The sequence below is a fragment of the Manis pentadactyla genome, chromosome 9, assembly GCF_030020395.1.
Source record: "Manis pentadactyla isolate mManPen7 chromosome 9, mManPen7.hap1, whole genome shotgun sequence".
Taxonomy (NCBI): Eukaryota; Metazoa; Chordata; class Mammalia; order Pholidota; family Manidae; genus Manis; species Manis pentadactyla.
Genome location: NC_080027.1, coordinates 68,811,252 through 68,836,500, shown reverse-complemented (window position 1 = coordinate 68,836,500; position 25,249 = coordinate 68,811,252). Strand labels below are relative to the sequence as shown.

Sequence of the window (25,249 nt, the reverse complement as noted above, 5' to 3'; positions counted from 1 at the left end):
TGCAATGCATAGCAGTACCTCAAACATAACCCAAATTCTACATGACATACAGTGTGTGAAGAGGGGGAGACAAAAAGGGAGGATGACTATCTAAGCCTGAAACCAAACTTTATTTTACATATTACACAGCATGTTTTATAAGGATTTTATACTAATTCTCTAGGAATGCAGCTATCACATAAATTGAAAAAAACTACCAACAACAGCTTTTCATTTCAGAAAATCAAGTCACGTTCAGCAACACCACTTGTGATATTTAAGTGTTCAATACAACACCCTCTGTCAGTCTGCATTTTCAGAGATTGCATCCAGTCATTCTGTTTAGAAGCACAAACCTCTGATACTTCTACAATATGTCCATCTCCAATCCAATGACCTTCACCTCTCACAGTCAGTTGCTGGACCTTTTTGTCAGCTCAACATGTTCTAACTGAAATTTTAAATCAAGTTCTCTATTCTTTAACCACAACGACTCCAGTTCTCACATCCAGTTACGTTCTTGTTCTCTCCCTTACTCCCTCCTTCCCCCATCCACACTAGTTGTTCACTCCTTCTCTCATGTTTCAAGTTTAAATTGTAATGAGAACTATTATTTTTAGAGTACTTACTATATATCAGACATACTTTACATGTAAACATGTATTAACCCTCAAAATATTATTAACTCTCACAATATTCCAATAACATGGGAACTACAACTATCCCTATTTTAAATGAAAATTAAGGCATAAAAGGATAGTGTAACTTACCTGAGTTCCAGAGGCCATAGTCTCAACTACTATTCTACACTACCTCATTTCTCAATGACTTCTAAATTTTCAACAACTTCCTCAAACCCCTACTTTAATAATCTCTTCAAACAATCCTGTTTTACAAACAACTTTGTCTTTGACCTCAAAATATAGCACTCAAACTAGATTCCTCTCCATTTTTCTGACCCATTATCTAAAAATTTATCTTCCATCATACCCATCCTCACTTCAGGCCCCAAAGGATGAAATGACTCTCCTTGACCTTACAAGGCTACACTTACAAGGCCAATCTTGTAACTGTGAATTTGAACCAAACACTCTGGCTTTTATCAGACATTCCTTCTCCTGTATGTTTAAACTTTCACTCTGGCATACTCTATCCTCACAAAAGTATCTATTTAAATCTGTTAACCTATCTACTCTCCTACTGATCTGCATACATACATATGTGACACATACATAAAATCCTCCCTTGACATACTACCATCCATATTCTCTCCTTTACTTATCCAAATTTTTTCACATCAGTTTATACTTGGTCTCTCACGCTGTCCCTTCCATACAGGAACCTGACATCCAATGAACCATTATTCCATTGAAAAGTAATCATTTAACTGTCTACAAATAATATTTTCCAAGCAATATTCTCCAGTCTCTACCTTTCCAAAATACCTGTCTATTTGCCATTATCAATGGCCTTGTATCTTAAAATTCTATTTCCTTTACTTTCAAGCTACCATATCTCCCAACTCTTTGCACACTTCTTTAACCATTCCTTCTCTTTCCTTACATCATCTACAAAAATTCATAATGCATTCATTCCCTCCAGGTTCCCATCTCTGGTGCAATCTTGTTTTCCATGCCATGACTGAATGACTTCACTCCCTTTGTGGCTTCAGTACTGCCTTTAGCAAATCATTATTTCTAATCCAGTCTTCTTGCTTCAGACTATTCCAGTCAACTGCCTTCTAGACAGGAAAACCTAGATGTTCCTTAGGCACCTCAAATACACAATGAAATTTAATTCATCATCTTCTCTCAAACCTGATTTTGCTCCATATCATGTAGCAGCACCACTGTCTGGTTACTCACACAAAAAAGAGATGGATGTTAAGCATTTCTCCTTTCACCCAATCCATTGCCACAACTATTGATTTCTTCCTTCAACACACTGATTATTGCTGTTTCTGTTCAGATACCTATCATCTTTGATCTAATATAAAACATCAGGCTCCTTGCCTACAAATTCACCCAATATGTAGCCATGTAAAGCACCCTATAAAAAATAAGAACTTAACCATGTCACTTCTTATCTCAAAACTCTTCAAAAATATCCAACTGCCACAAGAATCTTGATTCCAATTAGGCTAATGGTATTCTCTGCCAGGAAGATGACTTCAATAAAATGGTTATGTGGATTCCGATTACAAAGAGAAAAAAGGGAGTACACACACACACATATATATACACACATCTCTAAAAATAGTAGCATACCATCCAACTGTGCCATTGGCAGTTAACATAATAGCCAGAAAGCTTAACATGTACAGTTGCCCTTCAGCAATGCAGGGCATAGGCCAAATACCTGCAAAGTTAAAGATCCACTAACAACCTTTGACTCCATCATAACTTAACTACTAATAGCCTACTGTGAACCAGAAGCCATATTGATAACATCAACAACACATATTTTGTATATCATATTATTATATATTGTATTCTTACAATAAAGCTAGAGATAAGGAAATGTGTTTTCAAATTGCCACAAACCTCCAAAAAATTTTGCAATATATTTTTGAAAAAAAATCCACATATAAGTGGACCTGCACAGTTTATACCCATATTATTCAAGTCCCCTCCAGAATATTTTCATTTTATAGGAACTCTTGATGACAGTTAATGGTATTAAGTCCTTTAGACACAGAGACTGGTAGAAAGTCATTCCAAAAGAGTATAAAGTTTTCACACAATTTTTGCAGGAAAAAGGTTAGCACATTCAAACTTGGTAATTTGAGAATGATAGTTTAATTAAGGGACTATTTACAAAGATGTACACAGAGTTTAGGGGATAGAGAATAGGAGATAATGCACAATTCCTGGGGATCTAGCACAACAAGAGAATTACCATCCCTAAGCCTAAAAGCTAAGAAGAGTAAGAGGTTACCAGAATCTACAGAGGGTTTCCTGACAGGAGCTATGGCTTTTGGGAGAGGAAAGCAGCCAGTTCAAGAAACACTAGAGAGGGCACCAGGGGAATAAGTATGATGACTTCACTTTCCCCTCACCCTCTGATCTCCAGCTGGCATCTCCCGTTGGTATTCTCCAACCAGAAGCCAAAGGGCAAGAGAGCAAGATGATGTAATTGGTATACGTCAGGATCTCAAGATATATCAGGGTGGAGAGGGTAGAGAATGATTTTTTTAACAGTAAACAGAAGATAGCCAGCCCATTTATAAAATCAACCATAACTGTAAAGAATGTGTAACAATCTTTAAGAGCCCTTAAAAAGGACATTGCTCTCAAACCTTTATATTCCACATAAGGTTTAGAACAATCAAATGACATGGTCACATCATTACTCAGAAGCCATACACAAACTAGAGGCCAAGTCAAATGATAATTTCCATTATATCTGACTTCTGTAAACTTCCAATAAACAAAGAAATATTCAAGTACCCAAAAGCAAAAGCACTTTTCTAAGCCTTTCTCAAACATCACTTTCTTCATAGAGTATTTTCTTAAGACCCCCATTGAATTTAATTGTTCTCTCCTCTAACCTGAATAGTTTGCCTTCTTATAACACTTTCTCTTCAACTTAAGTATTACTTTTATGGTCACCTACATATGGATTATTCTCACCTGTTGAATTATAAACCTCAGCAGAAATTTAAATCCATCTCCACACATACCACCTAACACATGGCTGCCAGGGTGGGATGCTCCTTAAGTGAGAGAAAGCCAACTTCTCTTTTCCCCAGGAATTCCCAAGTTACTTGACCTGGTTTCTTTCTCAACCAATTCAAAACTTAGATGGTCAAATTGTATTTAGTGTCTTCATAATGCTTGTATTCCACAAATACAAAATAAGCCTTTATTTAAAAGACAAAATCTTCTGGGTATTGATTATTCCCTCCATATTTATTCACAACTATTTTGGTAACCCTAGGTCTTCCAGCACATTGCCAGACACATAAAAAGATTTAATACATACTTACTGGGTTGAATTTTTTTTAAGTTCTCTTAAAGCATACAAAAGAACCGAAAATAATTTGATATGACTTGGAGATTTTCCCCCTAGTCATTATGTTACAAAGAAAAAAAGTACAAACATAAATATTAAAATACATGGGTGTGCTTTTCTTCTCTAATCTGGTAAAATCAATATATAAAATGTTATGAAAACTGAGAGAAAACCTAAACAATTTCAAATGTTCAAGATAACCACATATATCTACTCACAGACATGTTGATCTAAAGTCTACGGATCTGCTGTATAAATGAATAGCATCTAAGAGATCTAATTTATGAGACCTGAGAATAAATTAATATAACAAAAGGGAAAACCATCAAAGGCTAATAAATGTAGCAGTCACTTTAATGTATTTGTGCTTTCCTAAAACATCATTAGTTTTACTTTAAATTACAGTCTAAAATAGTCTGTTGATGGTCAATACATCCCCAAATCATCTAGATAACTAATAAAGCCTTATATATAAAATTTGAATGATCAAAAAACTCATTTCAGAGAATTGCTTCCTCACTCACATTTTTATAGGAAATCACATATCCCTGAATATGGCAAAGAGAAAACACTGAATGCACAATAAAGATAAAATTAAGAAATCACATTCACAGCTCCAAGTGGGTATTCCCTGTCACTTAATTTACACCAAGCACATGCCAGTCTCTGAAAGGTAATAAACTAATTAATTGGTTGAATATTATTAGCCCAAGAAACTGAAGTTATTAACACATGGAAAGAAATACAGCAACATTCAAATAATGGAACAGAGATGGATAACCTCAAGTTTCAAGCTGGTAGACTTTGAACTTTCTGGGCAATTTCTTTAGTGTTCCTTTTTTCTGTCAAGATTAGTAATGATGACAGTATTAGTTTGATTAACAGGATCTATGTGGTAAGGTTTATCTACATAAAACAATAGCAATGAAAAGCTTTCAAATAAACTAACATCACTTTGCAAGATTTTAGGCTTCTAAATGAAATACAATAATGTATATACTGTAGACTAGCAAGTGGGTGCTTGGGAATTTACATGAAATATTGTTAATTATAACAGGGAAGAGTTAATGCTAAATATAAATAAGAAAAAAGCCCAGGTATCAAAGGTCTTATAAAACATTTTTACCTTTTACTTGAGCTAGTCACAGAACCAGAAAACAACCCTTTCCTTCAAGTTCAAGTCTAATGAACCTAAAGCAAAGAAGTAGATTTGATTAGGCAGCCATATTCATATTCCAATTTACTTTACCTGCCAACTTCTCTCATCCTTTTTCTATCTCCCAAATTCTTTTACAGCTTTGATAATCAATGTAAGTGTTAACCAAGGTCATTTCTGCCATCACAATCATCTGTTTTCAAGGGTCTAAAAAACATCTATGTGGTATAGTTAATTTCTAAATCTAGTTCCTATCTCTACACTCTCATTTCTATTAGTAGACATTTAAAATGAAAGTCCCAGCTCTTCCACAACCAATTGTTCAAATTTTCATCTCTGCTCCAAATAAGCCTCACCCCCAGAAATGCCAAACCTGAGCTCAATGAGAGAGAATATCAAGCTTCCCCAACTACAACAGGATAAAGTCTCATACTGTTAGCATGCCTCACACATTTCTTCATGTTCCAAAATGTGTACTTTCCTGAGCAAATGTTACTTTCTCATGCCTTTTTGCTTTTGCACAAATAGTTTACCCTAGAATTCCCTTCTTTTTTTTATCCACTCATTACTTGGACATGTATGAATCCTTCATATTAACCTTCATCTCCTCTGTGAAACCCCAAGTAAAACTGTTTCCCTCTTATACCAACACAATCTATGCATATCTCTATTACAGAACATTTTATTCCAGCGGGCTCTTCTACAACAGGCTGTTTCCTTTTTGTATACACAGTATCTAACCCAGTGTTTGACATAAAAATAGTATTTAATTAACATTCATTTCATCCTGTGTTTTTTACCTCCTAAATAGCTCTCAAATCTATCCATTCCTCTCCAACTACACAAATATAACCACTCATTATCTTTGTCTGGATAAAGCCTCATGATTGGTCTGCACTAATCCACTCTCAATAATGTAGACAAACTTATTTTTTTAAAGCAAACCTAATCATCTCTGATCTCCACCTCCCTCTCAAGCCTCATTTTTCATCACCTCCCCTTTGCATTTTCAGCTCACTCAGTGGCTTACAATCTTTCATTCTTACCATGCTCCCACCCAGCATATACCTTTACTAGGTTCTGTTTTCTCTCTGAAGTGTTCTTTGCTCTCCTCTTAACTATTGAATTCTGGAGATTCTTAGTTTACAGTTACTTCCTCCCCAGGCAAGCCTCACATCACCTCCTTGACTGTTTAAATCCTCCTGCTAAGTAATCTCATAGCACCATATCGTTCAAAGCAGTGAAATTTTTACATTCACTTGGATGATTATTTGGTAAGTGCCTATCTCCCCTACTAAATTGTAAGCTCCTTAAATGCTAAATTCATGTCCTGGTTTGTTCCATGTGTATCCCCAGCACTCAGAGCACTGTACCTGTTACACAGTAGAAGCTGAATAGACATTTATTCAATAAATGAGGGAATGGCCTCATTTTCACACTGAAACTCTGACCTAACAGCTCGGTCACTTTTTTTTACTTCTGCCTATCCTTTCTTCTCCTCACCCAATCACATGCCCAGTCTATTTCCTTAATGTTCTCTTACCAGTATCTTTCTTTTCATTCCTTCATTCAGTAATTATTTCAACAAATATTTATGAGGCACCTTCTATATGCCAGACACTGTCTTCACCACTGAGGATAAGACGTAAAGAAAAAGACAAAACCCAAGCTTTCATGGAGTTTATATTCTAGAATGCCATGGAAGAAGCGTATGGGGGAGGGAAACACAGTTAAGATGCAAGATGCAAATGAAATATATTGCATGTTAGGGATAAGTGTTATAAAAGAAAAAAAAGCAAGGAAATGGGATATCAAATATTGGGAAATAGTAGTTGAAAGGTGGTCATGGAAGGTGTCTCTGAAGAGGTATCACTTAAATAAAGACCAGAAGTGAGAGCCAGTCATGTCAAAATCTGATGAAAGAGTATTCCAAGTTTTCTGACTTAATAAGTGTCCCATCTGTTTTCACCTAGAAGGTTTCCATTTTGCTTAGATTAGCTCTACTGGGAAATTTAGTGGAGATGACCTTGCTAGAAGTAGGCATACTAAGAAATGAGCCCAGCAGAAAAGATAAAGGACACCCCAAAATATACAGCCATGTAGGGATTTAGAGAAATTAAGGCACTTAAAACATCACTGTTACATAGAATAGAATAAGAATGGATATTCAAAATTACTATTTAAGTCAATTAAGAAAAGTTTAATTTAGGTGCACATAATCTAAGGTAGGTAAGTTTACATTTTGTAAACTTAACTTTTGAAAAGACTTTTTATCCAATACACAATAAAAAACAAAAGAAGTAAACAAAAAGTTATAGCACTTAAAGTAGCAACTGAAATATGCAATCATCCTAACTCAAACTCAAACATAAGTGTTTAAAATGGCTTGTTTTCTCATTTAATTAATTCTTGTTATTCCATTATCACAGAAGTACAGTGAAAAGTGTCAGAGACCTGTAACACTGGTTAATATCCTAAACTGACACAATGAGCTAGAGAGGAATGCTGTATTGAATCCTTTATTTAAAATGTAAATTATTATCTTGCTTTTTTACTGCCTTTTCATATCATAAAATTCCATACTTTGTGGCTATAATTATATATTATTAACTCAATTAGCGTTTGCTCCTATTCAGCAAAATGAACATCCATAAAATTGATTAACTTTGTTGTATCCTTTACTGTTAGTTCTGTTAATAATATCAGTAACATAGTTTCCATCCTGCATCCAAGCTGTCTCTCCTTTACCTTTGTTTGGAAACTCAAAGCCATTTTTGGTTGAGTACCAGATCATATTTTTCTTTGTTTTCTGAAATGGAAGGGAAATTTGTACCCAGATATGGTTTGAATGTTTGTATCCAAGCAAAATTCTATGTTGAAATCCTGACCCATAAAGATGATGGTATTAAGAGGTGGGTTCTTTAAAAGGTGTTTCAGTGATGATGATGGAGACCTTATATAGTCCCTTATAAAAGATTAGTCCCTTATAAAAGAGGCTCCAGCCAGATTCCAAAGCCCTTCCACTATGCGAGGACATAGCAAGAAGGTGCCTGCTGTGAACCTGGAAGAGGGCCCACACTCAGTCATGCTAGCATCATGATCCTACACTTAGAAACTCCAGAACTGTGAAAAATAAATTTCTATTATTTATAAACTACCTAGTCTGTGATATTTCTTATAATAGCCCAAATGGACTAAGTCATACCCAGTGGGTGGTCAATAAATATTTATTGATTAAATTGACCATAACAAAGAACAGTTTGATTTTTTATGGTTAGATCTTCACAAAAAATATTTCTGGCAAAACTCATTCATTAATCATTTATAAAAACAATTATTTTTGGATCTTTTTCCATATGTAATTATAAAACCGTATGTGTCAAATCAGATAGCTTGGGTGTAATAAAAAATTCAGAACAGAACATACTGAAAACAAAAATAAAATGAACAAAGAAAAATTACCAGAGTTTTAGATGTTATCTATCTTTACCTTTATCCAATAGCAAAAGACTCAGAAATAATGAATTAAGCTTACTGGAGGAATTGGAGAATTTGACACTAACAGCACTTCTCACCCTTGGCTTTCAAAAGACACAGAGTCACGTTAAGCAGAACTGATTGGATAGCCCAGATCTGAGTTTCTCAAAGAATTTCCAATACCTACTTTGAATAAATCATGAACTACAATATTTTATTTTATATGTTATCAATTATGCCTTTATGCTAATGGCTCTTCAGGGGGAAACTTAGTAACTTTACAAAAATTTGGGCAGTTTCTATTACTGAGATAATGTTATAAAAATAAAAATTGAAACAAGAAAACATGAGACATTTATCTCCTGCAGTTATCTCCATTCTCCCTTCTGAAAAAACTCACTTTGTATTTAAATTCTAAAGTAGTCCTTAGCAAGAGAAGTTGGTTTCATTCTCATTCATTAAGGTAGTTCACTATTTTGATCATTTTTAGTTGGAGCAAAATTGAGAATTTCTAATCAAAATTGTTTCACATGTATTGCTCAAAGAAGAAATCATCTTGGTGATAATATGATAATATCCTGCACTGGTAGAAAAGATAGTCTTCATAGGTCCATTATGAAAGTCATTAAAAAAATAGGAGGTGGGTGAATGACTGAATTCATTTTAATTCTTTCATGATTTCTATTAAAAAGGAAGAAAGGAGACAAGAAAATACAGTGGGGAAAAGACAGTCTCTTCAATAAGTTTCCCAATATTGGGAAAACTGGATTGCTACATGCAAAAGAATGAAAATGGAACACTTTCTTAACATCATACACAAAAATAAACTCAAAATGGATTAAAGATATAAATGTAAGACCTAAAACCATACAACTCCTAAAAGAAAACAGACAGTGAACTCTTGGATATTAGCCTTAGCTATTTTTTTCTGGTTGTGTTTCTCCAGGTGAGGGAAACAAAAGCAGAAATAAACCATAGTGACTACATCAAACTAAGAAGCTTTTGCAAGGTAAAGGAAATCATTAGCAAAACAAAAAGGCAACCTACTGAATGGGAGGATATATTTGCAAATGATATACCCAATAAGGGGCTAATAGCAAAAATATATGAAGAATTCATTATACAACTCAACACCAAAATAAAATAACAATCCAATTAAAAAATGGGCAAAAGACCTGACATTTTCCCAAAGAAAACATATAGATGGCCACCAGACATATGAAAAGTGATGAAAAGCTCAGCACCACTAATCATCAAGGAAACAAAGCAAAAATAGTGAGCTATCACCTCATATTGCTTAGAATGGCTATTATCAAAAGATATGAATAAGAAGTGTTGGCAAGGATGGGGAAAAAAGAGAACCCTTGTACACTGTTAGTGGGAATATAAACTGGTATAGCCACTACAGAAAACAGAATGGAGATTCTCAAAAATTTAAAAACAGAAATACCACCAAATGACCCAGGAATTCCCCTTCTGGCTATTTACCCAAAGAAAAAAATACTAATTCAGGAAGATATATGCACCCTTACATTCACTGCAGCATTATTTACAATATTATTTACAATAGATGAATGGATAAAGATGTGGTACATATAAACAATGGAATATTACTCAGCCATACAAAAAGAAGGAAATCTTGCCTTTTGCAACAACATAGGTGTAATTAGAGGCTATTATGTTAAGTGAAATAAATCAAACAGAGAAAAACAAATACCATATGATGTCATTTACATCTGGAATCTAAAAAATCAAACAAATAAACAAATAGAAAAATAGAAATGGACTCATACAGAGAACTGGTAGTTGCCAGAGGAGAAGGGAGTGGGGCAACAGGCAAAATAGGTGGAGGGGACTGATGTACAAGCTAAACTGACAGTTATAAAATAAGTAAGTCACATGGTTGAAAAGTATCGTATAGGGAATACAGTCAATAATATTGTAATCATTTTGTATGGTGACAGATGGTAACCACTTATCATGGTGAGCATTTGTAACATATATAATTGTCAAATCACTATGTTGTACACCTGAAACTAATGTTGAATGAGCTATATACTTAAATTAAAATTTATATTTTTTTAAGTAGCCAAAAAGGGAGGGGGACCATAGAGAAGAGACATATGGTAGTGAGGTGCTCGAAAAAGAGAAACTGGAAATTCAGGAAGTTTGTTTCCCTTCTTTAGTATTAACACTGTTCCTTCAAACCACCTTCTTAAATTTCCTTCCCTTGACAATAGCCTTTCCCTCTACCTTCATTTCTAACCCTCCATTACTTAATTGCTCCCGTCAGTTTATCTTATACCATTCTTTGAGCAATTTATCTCCCTCTCCTGTCAATACAAATGAAAGGTTTTCTTATATTTGAAAAGTCCAATGAGCTAGCCAATGAGATTGATCAGGATTCCTCTGCTGAGTGTCGTGGAGGCAAAAGCAACATAATGTGCTCCAAGTGACTGACATAGTCCCTAGTCTGCTGGGGAGCCAAATGATCTATACTCTAGGAATACTGAGCCAAATTGGCTGACCTAAGGGTTTAAGGGCCCTAATACAGGTCCTGAAGATATTGTGGGCTGACCACTAGATACATGAAAACTAACAGAGTGAAGGAAAAAAGCACACTGCATAAGATTATTAGCTAAAAGCATTCAAGTCTAACCAATATAATTTATTACTGTATGGTTCCAGTAGAACAGATGCACTGGATATATTTCATCTCCTTCCTTCCACATTTAACATGATACTTTTCACAAAATGCTACTGAGATCAGTGCTATGAAAAACACAGACAAAATATCAAAGTGCTTTGCAAACAGTAAAACCTCATACAACTCTATGTTGTTATTGTTAATACTATTCCTCTCAGCATATATTGGCCTCATGTAGAAAATCCTCCATACTTGTGAATATATTCAATATCCAGAGTTAATTTCTTTTGCTTTCCAGAAAGAAAAAACATACAACAAAAGAAAGGATTAGGTTTTACTGGACATTTAATTATAAATATAGAAAAATACCAAATACTATACAAAGCAAAAAGATATGACAAGGATAAAATGTATGCTTAAATTAGTAAATAATGTGATGCAACATGATATACTGAAGACCCAAACCAAGTAAAAAGTTCATTAGAGAACAAGAAAGAGGAAATAATGCACATACTTTCTAAAATAACATTCATCAAAGTAAATAATATCTTTAAATGCACATTACCTCTTGGTTCATGATATCTGTTTTACCCAAAGGAGACAAAATCTAACACCCACAAAAAAAGGAGAGAGGGAGAGTTCAAGGAATGTTATGAGTCACTGCAAAGCTTTGCAACTTGGTTTATTATAAATAACATTTTAAGTATGCTACTTACAGCAAAGTAGTTTGTTATATGAAGAGAAGGTGGGGGAAGAAGAGTAAAATAAAATGTTATGAGAGCTCACAAGGTCGAAGTACTCTTTCTACCACTCTTAACAAATAATATGGGACTTAGAAAAACAATAGGTAAAGACGGAACCACTGGACCTAGCCTCTTGCAGTAACTATGATTAGATTATTGATCAGGGACTAGTGCTGACCTAAATAGAGAGTAACGAGTATCCAGGATGACTCATGAGAATGTGCTTTGTGAACAGAAAAACCTCACTTGTTTCTCTTCCTTTTTCTTTCTGTGAACTTTCCTTACAGAATGAACCTGTTTTCTTCCTGGGTCTCTATTTATAAACTAGAAGAATGGTCCTTAAATAAACTTAAAAGTTCAGTACATATGTCTGATTTTTAGACATGAAAGAATATCATTTTTCACAACCATGGAACCACATTTATTTTGAGGTTATATTCAGACCCATAATTTTTTAAACTGCAATTTCTATATCTTTTTAGCTAAATTTAAAACAAAAGACTCTTAAGTCTTATATTTTACTGGAAAAAATGTAGTAAAGATTCAGCTTCCAAACTATAAAAAAGACCAAATTATAGGAAGATAATTTAAAGACACTGGATTGGTAAAAATATTGAAAAAGTTATTGGTCTTATTTTATCCAATATCTTCTATAATTGCTTCTAACCTCTAATGAAGAAAATTATATAAAGTGATAAAAAGGCATTAATTCAATGGTAGAAAGCAGTAATATTCTAAAAGATGCTGAACTTACTGGGAACAGTAGGTATACATTCAAGAAATATACTGCAATTATTAAAGATTTCAATATGAAAGTTAATCACATCTATTTATTAATTACAAAAATTCATATAAAACACATAGGTAAAATAAACAGTATTTTCAATAGTACATCATTATAGAAAAATAAGCATGAACAAGTTATTTTACTTTTAGTTATAAATTATGCAATTACTTCTAAAACTTTAAGGAATTGTTAAAGAAATTTTAACATTTTGAGCATGATTGAGTAGTTCATTTAGCTATAAAGACTATTTCTTTACATATGCCAAGTAAAAATTAAAAAAGAAAAAAAACAGAAAACTCTTTTCTGCAACTGTTTTTCACATTTTTATAACATGCTATTAATAAGCATTTTATAAATGTAATTAACTACATACATTTTTATTAGAGAAAATATGTTAAATTTACTGGTGGGATCCGTTCTCCAATTTACTCCATCCCAAAACTCCAAGAGGAATTTCTAAATTTGATACATTGAACAAAATGGGATTAACTAATGCATATTAGAGGTCTGATAAACTGTAATTTTTATAACAAAAAAGTTCAGTAAGAAAAAATTTATTAAGTGATCAAATATAAGAATATTTATAAATAATATATATCAATATTTGTCTAATTTTTTTCTGCTTACTACTGTTAACGCCCTAAAAGATTTTAAATACCTTAACAACAGTTTGTAAATTGGTCATCACATCAACAGGTAGTGTAGGCTACCTACAGATACTAATAGTTCAAGTAAAAAAATAACAAAATAAATGTCACTAATAAAATAGTGCATTTAATAAACACAAAGCTAATCACAAAACCTAATGCTAATGTGGTTTTTAAATATATATTAAAGACATAGTTTAGAAGCACACATAGAAAAAATCTGCAGGAAATACAGAATCTGCCAAGAGCAAAACAAGAAAGCAACAATATTCATGTTATTTGAATGCTTTCACCTAATTGTAAAAAAATCACCTATTTCCATAAACTAAATATAAAAGAACCGTTTTCTTCAAAAAAGTTACTTTCTTTAAAAAAAATGTATTTTGCTAAAATACACAAAAAACTATGTTAACCATTTTTCAGTGTACATTTCAGTGGTAGGTAAAAAAGATATTCATAACATTGTGCAACTGTCACCACCATCCATCTATATAACTCATTTCACCCTGTCAAACCAAAACTCTATAGCAATTAAACATCCTCTCTCCTCCTAGCCCTTGGTAACCACCATTCTGTTTTCTGTTTCTATGATTTTGACTAAGACACTGGATTGGCAAAAATATTGAAAAAGTTATTGGTCTTATTTTATCCAATATCTTCTATAATTGCTTCTAAACTCTAATGGCTTATTTCACTGTCTGGCTTATTTCACTTAGCAAAAAATGTCTTCAAAATGGTCAGAGGAACTAAATAGCCATTTTCCCCAAAGAAGATATACAGACAGCCACCAGACATATGAAAAAAGATGAAAAGCTCAACACCACTAATCATCAGGGAAACAAATAAAAAATAGTGAGATATCACCTCACATTGCTTAGAATGACTATTACCAAAAAGGCATGAATAACAAGTGCTGGCAAGAATGGGGAGGAAAGAACCCTTGTACACTGTTAGTGAAAATGTAAACTGGTGCAGCCACTACAGAAAACAGTATAGAGGTTCTCAAAAAATTAAAAATGGAAATATCATATGACCCAGTAATTCCTCTTCTACCCAAAGAAAACAGGAACACTAATTCAAAAGATATATGCACCCCTATGTTCGCTGCAGCATTATTTTCAATAGGCAAGATATGAAAGCAGCCTAAGTGTCCATAGATAGATGAATGGATAAAGAAGATGTGGTATATATACACACTGGAATATTATTCAGCCATAAAAGAGAATGAAATCGTGCCTTTTGCTGCAACATGGATGGATAAGGGTATTATGTTAAATGAAATAACTCAGACAGAGAAAGGCAAATACTATATGGTTTCACTTAATGTGGAATCTAAAAGAATAAAATAAATTAATAAACAAAACAGAAATTCATAAATACAGAGAACAAACTTGTGTTTGTCATAAGGGAGGGGAGTGGGAGATAGGCAAAATAGATGAAGGTGATAAAGAGGTACAGACTTAAAATTATGAAATAAATAAGTCATGGGAATGAAAAGTACAGCACAGGGAATATGGTCAATAAAACTGCAATCACTTTGGTGACAGATGGTAACTACACTTATCATGTAAGTATTTCATCATGTATTTAATTGTCGACATATAAGCATTTCATCATGTATATAATTGTTGAATCTCTGTTGTTCACCTTTAATATAATATTGTATGTCAACTATTCAATAAAAAAATTTAATGAAAAGTTAGAAAGGAATTAACTAATAACAAAACAAAGTGCATCTCCCTACAGGTGCTATGCCAATGGTCTTAAGTCTTACAAAAGTTCTTAATTTTTTCAGTAATTTGAGTTCAAAATGAATTAAACTCCTCCCCTCTGTGGTTGATCTGCCTTCAATATTTAAAGAGAACAAACATATTCTCCAGATTTTCTCTTTGATGTTCACTCTCTGTTAAAGGTTATAAAAATTTTCAAGTGAAATATATGAAATACTGCTATTGATGTTATGAAAAATCCATTATACAGAGCATAATAAAAAATTTTTAAGAGAAAGCATATCTGGTATCATGATAAATTTGACAAATCTAGTATTATGAGATTAATACTGAATGTTAGAATATCAAAATAGATAAGATCCTTATTTTGAATATTTATAAACCCAACTTCACAAATTTAGGCTGATACTCATCATATCTTCTTTGCATCAGTTCAGGTCAGCTCATTTTCTCAGCCCTCCTATCTGTTCCTTTACCCGGTTTTCCAGTTACTTCATCAGACTGGGCCTGCCACTCTGAGGCTAGAATCATGTAAAAGTCTTGAGATCAAAAAAAAAAGTATTGAGACCAAGATGCTACCTTGGCACCCAAAGGACATTTCTTTTATTTGTGCCTCCCATCTTCCTCCAGTTTACTCTTTCACTCACGCAGTTAAAAATCATTACAAATCCATCATGTTGTACCCCTCGTGCTTAAACACTGGAGAAACAATGGTAAAGAAGATAAACCTGTCCAAGACTTTATGGAGGGCAGTCTGCTAGGAGAGACATTCACTGAACAAATATTCTTACAAAAACTTTATAATTATCGAATATTAAGAGTGCTATGAAAGAAAAGTATGACTCCATGATTGTGTAACAGGGAACTGCCTGTTCTGGAGGCTCAGAAAAAGCTTCCATAAGAAAGTGAAATTTTACTCAAGACCTGAAGAATGGTAATAAGGGAAGTTTCTGGCAGTTGAAACAGTACTTTTTCAGCTCCAGACATGTTTGCATATTTCCTAGACTTTTTTTTCTACCTTTGCTGCCTCCTGGCAATTTCCTCCTATATTTTAGCTATCCACCCTTTCCCTTCCTATCCCCCACAATAACAGCTACCATTTATTGAGCTCATACCACTTGGAAGCTATCAATCCAAGCAATTAGATGAACTCATATAATCAACAGTGAGCATATCAGGTGGTTATATTTCCTCATTTTACAGATGAGGAATCTGAGGCACAGCCACAATATTTACTTGTCCAAAATTACAGCTACTGATACTAGTCCTTGCATGTCTATCATCTCGCTTTTAACTTACCACTCTTACAGAAACCCCAAGGCACCAAGCTAAACTGGCACAACCACTGGACAAACACTAAGTCTCCTATATCCATTAAACTTCTACCATCGTCAACTAGGCAGAACCATTACTTTCTCCAATTTTCAGAAATTAGGAATGAAAAAATGACCAAGGTAGCAACCCAAACTAAAACATCTCCAGCAGCAAAAAAAATTTTTTAGAGTAATACATTCTTACAAAAAGTTATACATCCAGAATATGAAATAATGAAAACTGGGCAAGGAGAAAAAATATATATAATTTATTTAGATCCTTCTGTAGCTCCCAAGGAAGAAGAAAATAAGAAGGGTCTTTTTTTTTTATTTTAATTCAAATTGTAAATACCTGGTACACATTTGCAAAAGCAAATTAATACGTAGTAAATTGGGTATGATGAAGAAGAAATTCCCAAAATCAATCATTTTCTTTGGGTAATATTTCTTTAAATATTAAAGAAAAAGAAATTACTAATAAATGAACAAGAAATCACTCAAAACTACATTTATATATATTTTTAAATTCCTGCTATGATCAGAAAGTTTCATTTGTAGATTCACCATTGAAGTAATGTGAAATTCAGTTAAGTGGGTGATTGATGTGAGTGTATGACTCATAGTTTGCAAACGAAAATTATTTTGGAGAAAAGGCTCAGGAAGAAAAGAAGCAAATAAAGGATTCTGGAAGAAATGAAGACCTTTCCTTTCTAAGAACTATCACCAGTTCTTTATTACTGAAAAATTAAGGGAATCATGAATAAAGCTATCTGCCAGACAGCAAAAAAGGTAAGAAATAACATTCACTGTCTTCAGAAAAAACATTCATAAAATTAAACTTTCTATTAAAAGTTACTAGAAAACCCAATTCAAATCAGGACAATGAAAATGTCAAAAAAACCAACATCACATGTGTTAGGAATTTGAAGAGAATGAAATGGTAGGGTAAGTCAAGCTGCAGAATCATTTAATTTTATTCCACTTGGTTTTAGAAAAACGTAAATCCAAAACTGATTTACTAGGACACTCACTTAGTGGGCTTTGTTTTTGTTTGGTTCTTTTTCTACTTTGTGGTACTGCAAAATAAATATTTGGTTTTTACTACTAGGATTCAGCAATTATACAATGAGGTTTGGTTTCTCGTTCCAAAGGTCAAATACAAGCTGTTGAATTCAGTTCTACTTTTTTACTATCAGCCCCTCCTCTCCCCTCCCCTCTCATATGTAACTCAAACATATCATAAATACTTACATATTTTTATGCGATTTTTTAATTTACATTTTCATTTGTATTTTAGTGTCCCCACAATGTGATGGCATTGAGCTAGATGCTTTTCTATATAATCTCATTTAAGAATTCTACTTGAAGAGGTCTCAAAAAAAAAAGAGCTGTGTGTGTGTATATATATATGCACAACATGCATGTTAGGCTACAGATTCAACACTACACAGTCTAATTAAAGAACCTTTGCTCTTAAGTACTAAGCCACTATATACTGGAAAAAGATGTGACTTTTAATATGAAAATAACTGAGTTAAGTAATAATATTAGCTTCTGGAATAAGAGGTCATATTTCTGAAGTCAGTATTCTAAGAAGTATTAGCATATAGTAATAAACAGACACTTGAAGAAAATTTACTATGTTAATTTCTTCCCTTTTGTAAATATGCTTCATTTTCAGAAAGTTTTTATCTTTTTCTTTTTGAATATTGTATCACATTTTTATGATCTCTTTATAGATTTTAAAGTATTTTCATATCTAAGACCTTATATAATCCAGCAGGCAACACTCTAAATAAGGCAAGTTTGATGGTTAATTTGATATGTCAACTTGGCTGGGCCACAATGCCCAGATATTTGGTCAAACATTATTCTGGATTATTTCTGTGAAGGTTTTTTGAATGAGATTAATATTCAAATTTTGGGACTATATAAGTGGTCTTACCTCCACAATGTGTGTGGGCTCCACCCAATTAATGGAAAGTTTTAATAGAACAAAGACTGACCTCTCTGGAATAAGAAGGAATTCTGCCAATAGACTGCCTCTGAACTCAAACTGCAACTGTTACCGGGTCTCCACAATGCCAGCCTACTGTGCAGATTTGACCTACCAACCAACAATAATCATGTGAATCAATTCCTTAGAATCAGCCTGTCTCTCCCTCTCTCACAAAAAGTAGAAATATAAATGACTTCTAATTGATAAATGGATTAAAAAAAGTGCCATATCCATGCAATGGAATGATTCAGGAATAAAAAGATATAATGCTACACCCAGATGAATCTCAAAACATGTCAAGTAAAAGAAGGCAGAAACAAAATGCTATATATTGTATGAATGCATTTATATGAAATGTCCAGATTAAGTGAACCCATACAGACAAAAAATTAATTAGTGGTTGTCTGGGACAAGGGGTGTGAGGAAGGTGTAAATGGGTAGTGAATGCTAATGGATATAGGGTTTCCCAAAAGGATAATGAAAATGTTCCTGTGTTAGACAGTGGTGATGATTTGAACAACTGTGGAGATACACTAAAAACACTGAATTGGACATTTTAAAATTGTGAATAGTAAAGTAAGTAAATACCTCAATTTAAAAAATGTTAAAAAATAAAAAACTAATCAACTTACCTGCCCTTTTTGTGGTGCCAAACAATGAACAACTTCATCCACCATTACTGGAATATGTAATTTATTCATAGCTTCATAATCTCTATCAAGAGATCTGTTTAACTCCTGTGCTCCAGTTTGATCTGTTTGCTCCTGGGCTTCATATTCATTGTATGTTTCTGCTGTAACATGTATTTTTTTTGGCCTGACACCTAAACTACACATGCCAGTTTCCAACCAGCATGAAAGAAATGTTTTATAGACTCTACAAAAATATGGGTATCGAAGCATTCTGGAAGTCAACAAATCTAGGAAAAAAAGATTAAAAATCATGATTGTTGGATTTTTTTAAACAATGTTACAATACTTGGGGAAAGCAAATCAATATGCAATGTTAACATGGAAAAAATATGCAAGACTCATCTTAAAGAAGTGAAGGTGACTAACCTCCTTATGCAAAGTATGGAACTCAAGGCAACTTCAGGAATGATCTGAAAATATAATGTTTTAATGAGGCCTGATAAGCTCTACGACCATTAATGCATTAACCATCAGAAGTGTGAAATTGATTTTTAGTCATTTTACTGAAATACATTTTGTTGAATTTTAATTAAGTCTAAAGAATGAGTTCAATGCATTAGAATTGCTTATTTGAAAAAGCTATCTGGATGGCTGAGGGGACTATAAATATGATTCTATTGTAGATTCAGGCACTCTTTCATTTCAAGTTCTCCTATTTTTTTTTCATTATGTTAAATCTTCATCTTCAATTTAATTTTCTTTGAGAAACTGTCCTGGAAAAATACTATGTACATATATTCAAAAGGAAACAAAGTGATCAGTCTATGAAAATCTTGAAGATTTGTCATATACTTTCTCTGATGAGATCACCTCACCATGGCCTGTATTAGTTTACTACATATCACTTGAAACTATTTATGAACATTGAACTGAGCACAATTTGGCATTTCATATCCACTTTCATTTTATCGGTCGCTTGCCCACCAAAAACAAGTATATAATTGATATATTTCTACACTTTCTCATATTTGCTCCATTTTATTCTGCAATCTGTAACTCTTTAAAATGCAGAGGAAGAAAGGATTCATGTAAGTATATTAACAGACCTTTTGAAAACATTATGCTTTTTACTCAATTAGTTGTAAGCAATGTTTCTAACACTACTACAGTAAACACTAAATTAACAATTCTTCTCCTTCATGGATTATGAGTTATTAAGGAGTAAGAAGATGCCTTTATATCAACAAAATCAAAAGCACATTAGGTGCTGGAGATGGGATTAAAGATGGCAGTGTAAGAGCAGAGACAGAGGCTCCCTCCTAAAACTGCATACAATTAGATAATGTAATTGGCACAACTAATACTGAGAGAGAAATAGGAAAGAGGACTGCGTCAGACTGCACACACCTGGAGAAAACAGCAGACCTCATGGAAGGGGGTAACGTACCAGAGCTGTAGCTCCCCAGTACCCAAGCCTCTCCCTCACTCCAGCTCACCGGCCGGAAGAAGAAAAATGGAGCAGGGAGGGAGTGGAAGGCTTCGGACTGTTGAATACCTAGCTCTGGAGATCTGCTCTGGTAGCACAAACCTACATTTTATGGTGCTATCATGAGACTTGCATGAGTTGGAAAGTTAATACAGGCAGAGTTCCTAGGGAGACTGGGATTCCAGCTGCTTGTGGAAAACAGGAATCCATACCCGGCTGCTCTGGGACAAAAAACGTACCTGTGTGACATGGCCCACTGGCTCAGGCACTGGAGACAGCCACAGGAGCCAGGAGGCGTGGAACAGCTCTTTCCTCCCCCCCAGGTACCAGAACCGCTCCCCTGCGACCCGCGACATTGCTTCAGGGGCTGAGCAGCTCCAGAATAGAGTTTCTGGACAATAGGGGGTGCCACATACAAACATGAAATGGCAAACGAACCTTGTCCAGAGTAAAATTATTAATACAACTCCCGAGAAAGATTTAAATGATATGGACCTCGTGACTCTTCCTGAAAGGGAGTTCAAAATAAAAATCTACATTCTAATGGAAGTATGGAAAGACATCCAAGAACTCAGGAATGAATTCAGGTCGGAGATCCAATCGTTGAAGAGCACGATGGAGGGTATTAGAAGCAGGTTGGATACGGTGGAGGAGATGATAAATGAAATAGAAACTAGAGAAGAGGAATACAAAGAAGCTGAGGCACAGAGAGAAAAAAGGATCTCTAAAAATGAAAGAATATTGAGAGAACTGTGTGACCAATCCAAGCAGAACAATATTCACATTATAGGGATACCAGAAGAAGAAGAGAGAGAAAAAGGGATAGAAAGTGTCTTTGAGGAGGTAGTTGCTGAAAGCTTCCCCAATCTGGGGAAGGAGATAGTATCTCAGGTCATGGAGATCCACAGATCTCCCAACACAAGGGACACAAGGAAGACAACAACAAGACACATAGTAATTACAAAGGGAAAGATCAAGGATAAGGACAGACTGTTAAAAGCACCCAGAGGCAGAAATAAGATCACATACAAAGGAAAGCCCATCAGGCTAACATCAGACTTCTCAGCAGAAACCTTACATGCCAGAAGGGAGTGGCATGATGTATTTAAAGTCATGAAGCAGAAGGGCCTGGAACCAAGATTACTTTATCTGGAAAGATTATCATTTAAATTTGAAGGAGGGAATAAACAATTTCCAGATAAGCAAAAGTTGAGAGAGTTTACCTCCCACAAACCATCTCTGCAGTCTATTTTGGAGGGATTTCTATAGATGGAAGTGTTCTAGGGTTGGATAGCTGTCACCAGAGGTAGTAAAACCACAGTAGGGAGGGTGGAGCAGCTGATTGCGAGGCAAATGCAAAATTAAATTGACTATCCCAAAGTCAATCAAGGGATAGACAAAAAGTACAGAATTTGATACCTAATATATAAAGAATGAAGGAGGAAGAAAAACGAGGAAAAATAGAAAAGAACTTTTAGATTGTGTTAGTAACAGCATACTAAGTGAGTTAACTTAGACTCTTAGATAGTAAGGAAAGTAACCTGGAACCTTTGGTAACCACGAATCTAAAGCCTGAAATGGTAATAAGTACATACCTATCGATATTGACCCTAAATGCAAATGGACTGAATGCACCAATGAAAAGACATAGAGTCACTGAATGGATGAAAAAACAAGACCCATCTATATGCTGCTTAAAAGAGAGTCACCTCAAACCCAAAGACATGCACAGACTAAAAGTCAAGGGATGAAAAAAGATATTTCATGCAAACAATAGAGAGAAAAAAGCAGGTGTTGCAGTACTGGTATCAGACAAAATAAACTTCAAAACAAAGAAAGTAACAAGAGACAAAGAAGGACATTACATAATGATAAAGGGCTCAGTCCAACAAGAGGATATAACTATTATAAATATATATGCACCCAACACAGGAGCACCAGCATATGTGAAACAAATACTAACAGAACTAAAGGAAGAAATAGAATGCAATGAATTCATTTTAGGAGACTTCAACACACCATTCACTCCAAAGGACAAATCCACCAGACAGAAAATAAGTAAGGACACAGAGGCATTGAACAACACACTAGAACAGATTGATCTAATAGACATCTATAGAACTCTACACCCAAAAGCAACAGGATACACATTCTTCTCAAGTACACATGGAACATTCTCCAGAATAGACCACATACTAGGCCACAAAAAGAGCCTCAGTGAATTCCAAAAGATTGAAATTCTACCAACCAACTTTTCAGACCACAAAGATATAAAACTAGAAATAAATTGTAGAAAGAAAGCAAAAAGGCTCACAAACACATGAAGGCTTAACAGCATGCTTCTAAATAGTCAATGGATCAACGACCAAATTAAAATGGAGATCCAGCAATATATGGATATAAATGACAACAACACAAAGCCCCAACTTCTGTGGGATGCAGTAAAAGCAGTCTTAAGAGGAAAGTACATAGCAATCCAGGTATATTTAAAGAAGGAAGAACAAACCCAAATGATAGCCTAATGTCACAATTATCAAATTGGAAAAAGAAGAACAAATGAGACCTAAAGTCAACAGAAGGAGGTACATAAAAAAGATCAGAGAAGAAATAAATAAAATTGAGAAGAATAAAACAATAGAAAAAATCAGTGAAACCAAGAGCTGGTTCTTAGAGAAAATAAACAAAATAGATAAGCCTCTAGCCAGAGTTATTAAGAGAAAAAGAGAATCAACACACATCAACAGAATCAGAAATGAGAAAGGAAACATCATGACGGACCCAACAGAAATACAAAGAATTATTAGAGAATACTATGAAAACCTATATGATAACAAGCTGGAAAACCTAAAAGAAATGGGCCACTTCCTAGAAAAATACAACCTTCCAAGACTGACCAAGGAAGAAACACAAAATCTAAACAAACCAATTACCAACAAAGAAATTGAAGCGGTAATCAAAAAACTAACCAAGAAAAAAAACCCCAGGCAAGATGGATTTAACTTGGAATTTTATCAGACATACAGAGAAGATATAGTACCCATTCTCCTTAAAGTTTTCCAAAATGTAGAAGAGGAGGGAATACTCCCAAATTCATTCTATGAAGCCAACATCACCCTAATAACAAAACCAGGCAAACACCCCACCAAAAAAGAAAACTACAGACCAATATCCCTGATGAACGTAGATGCAAAAATACCCAACAAAATATTAGCAAACCAAATTCAAAAATATGTCAAAAGGATCATACACGATGACCAAGTGGGATTCATCCCAGGGATTCAAGGATGGTACAACATTCGAAAATCCATCAACATCATCCACCACATAAACAAAAAGAAAGACAAAAACCACATGATCATCTCCATAGATGCTGAAAAAGCATTCGACAAAATTCAACATCCATTCATGATAAAAACTCTCAGCAAAATGGGTATAGAGGGCAAGTACCTCAACATAATAAAGGCCATATAGATAAACCCACAGCCAACATCATACTGAACAGCGAGAAGCTGAAAGCTTTTCCTCTGAGATTGGGAACAAGACAGGAATGCCCACTCTCCCCACTGTTATTCACGTGGTACTGGAGGTCCTAGCCACAGCAATCAGACAAAACAAAGAAATACAAGAAATCCAGATTGGTAAAGAAGTCAAACTGCCACTATTTGCAGATGACATGATATTGTACATAAAAAACCCTAAAGACTCCACTCCAAAACTACTAGAACTGATACCTGAATACAGCAAAGCAGCAGGATACAAAATTAACACACAGAAATCTATGGCTTTCCTATACACTAACAATGAACCAACAGAAAGAGAAATCAGGAAAACAATTCCATTCACAATTGCATCAAAAGAATAAAATACCTAGGAATAAACCTAACCAATGAAGTGAAAGACCTATACCCTGAAAACTATAAGACACTCTTAAGAGAAATTAAAGAGGACACTAACTAATGGAAAGTCATCCCATGCTCTTGGCTAGGAAGAATTAATATCGTCAAAATGGCCATCCTGCCCAAAGCAATATACAGATTTGATGCAATCCCTATCAAATTACCAACAACATTCTTCAATGAACTGGAACAAATAGTTCAAAAATTCATATGGAAACACCAAAGACCCCGAATAGCCAAAGCAGTCCTGAGAAAGAAGAATAAACTGGGGGGTCTCACTCCCCAACTTCAAGTTCTACTACAAAGCCATAGTAATCAAGACAATTTGGTACTGGCACAAGAACAGAGCCACAGACCAGTGGAACAGATTAGAGACTCCAGACATTAACCCAAACATATATGGTCAATTAATATTCAAAAAGGAGCCATGGATATACAATGGGGAAATGACAGTATCTTCACCAGATGGTGCTGGCAAAACTGGACAGCTACATGTAAGAGAATGAAACTGGATCAGTGTCTAACCCCATACACAAAAGTAAATTTAAAATGGATCAAAGACCTAAATGTAAGTCATGAAACCATAAAACTCTTAGAAAAAAACATAGGCAAAAATCTCTTGGACATACACATTAGCGACTTCTTCATGAACATATTTCCCCGCGAAAGGAAAAGCTCTATCAAGCTGAAAAGCTTCTGTACAGCAAAGGACACCATCAATAGAACAAAAAAGTACCCTACAG

At 34.3% G+C, this 25,249-nt stretch overlaps 1 protein-coding gene across 3 annotated transcripts in view; it reads right to left on the bottom strand.

The window, feature by feature from the left end:
• Positions 1–25,249, bottom strand: part of METTL15 (methyltransferase 15, mitochondrial 12S rRNA N4-cytidine) — a 209,103-nt gene that overhangs the window by 180,229 nt on the left and 3,625 nt on the right. For all 3 annotated transcript variants that reach the window (XM_036879065.2, XM_036879064.2, XM_036879062.2), the window contains exon 2: positions 19,125–19,411. In XM_036879065.2, the coding sequence (XP_036734960.1) occupies positions 19,125–19,394 (270 nt within the window). In that variant the 5' untranslated portion in view covers positions 19,395–19,411. The remainder of the gene's footprint in view (positions 1–19,124; positions 19,412–25,249) is intronic.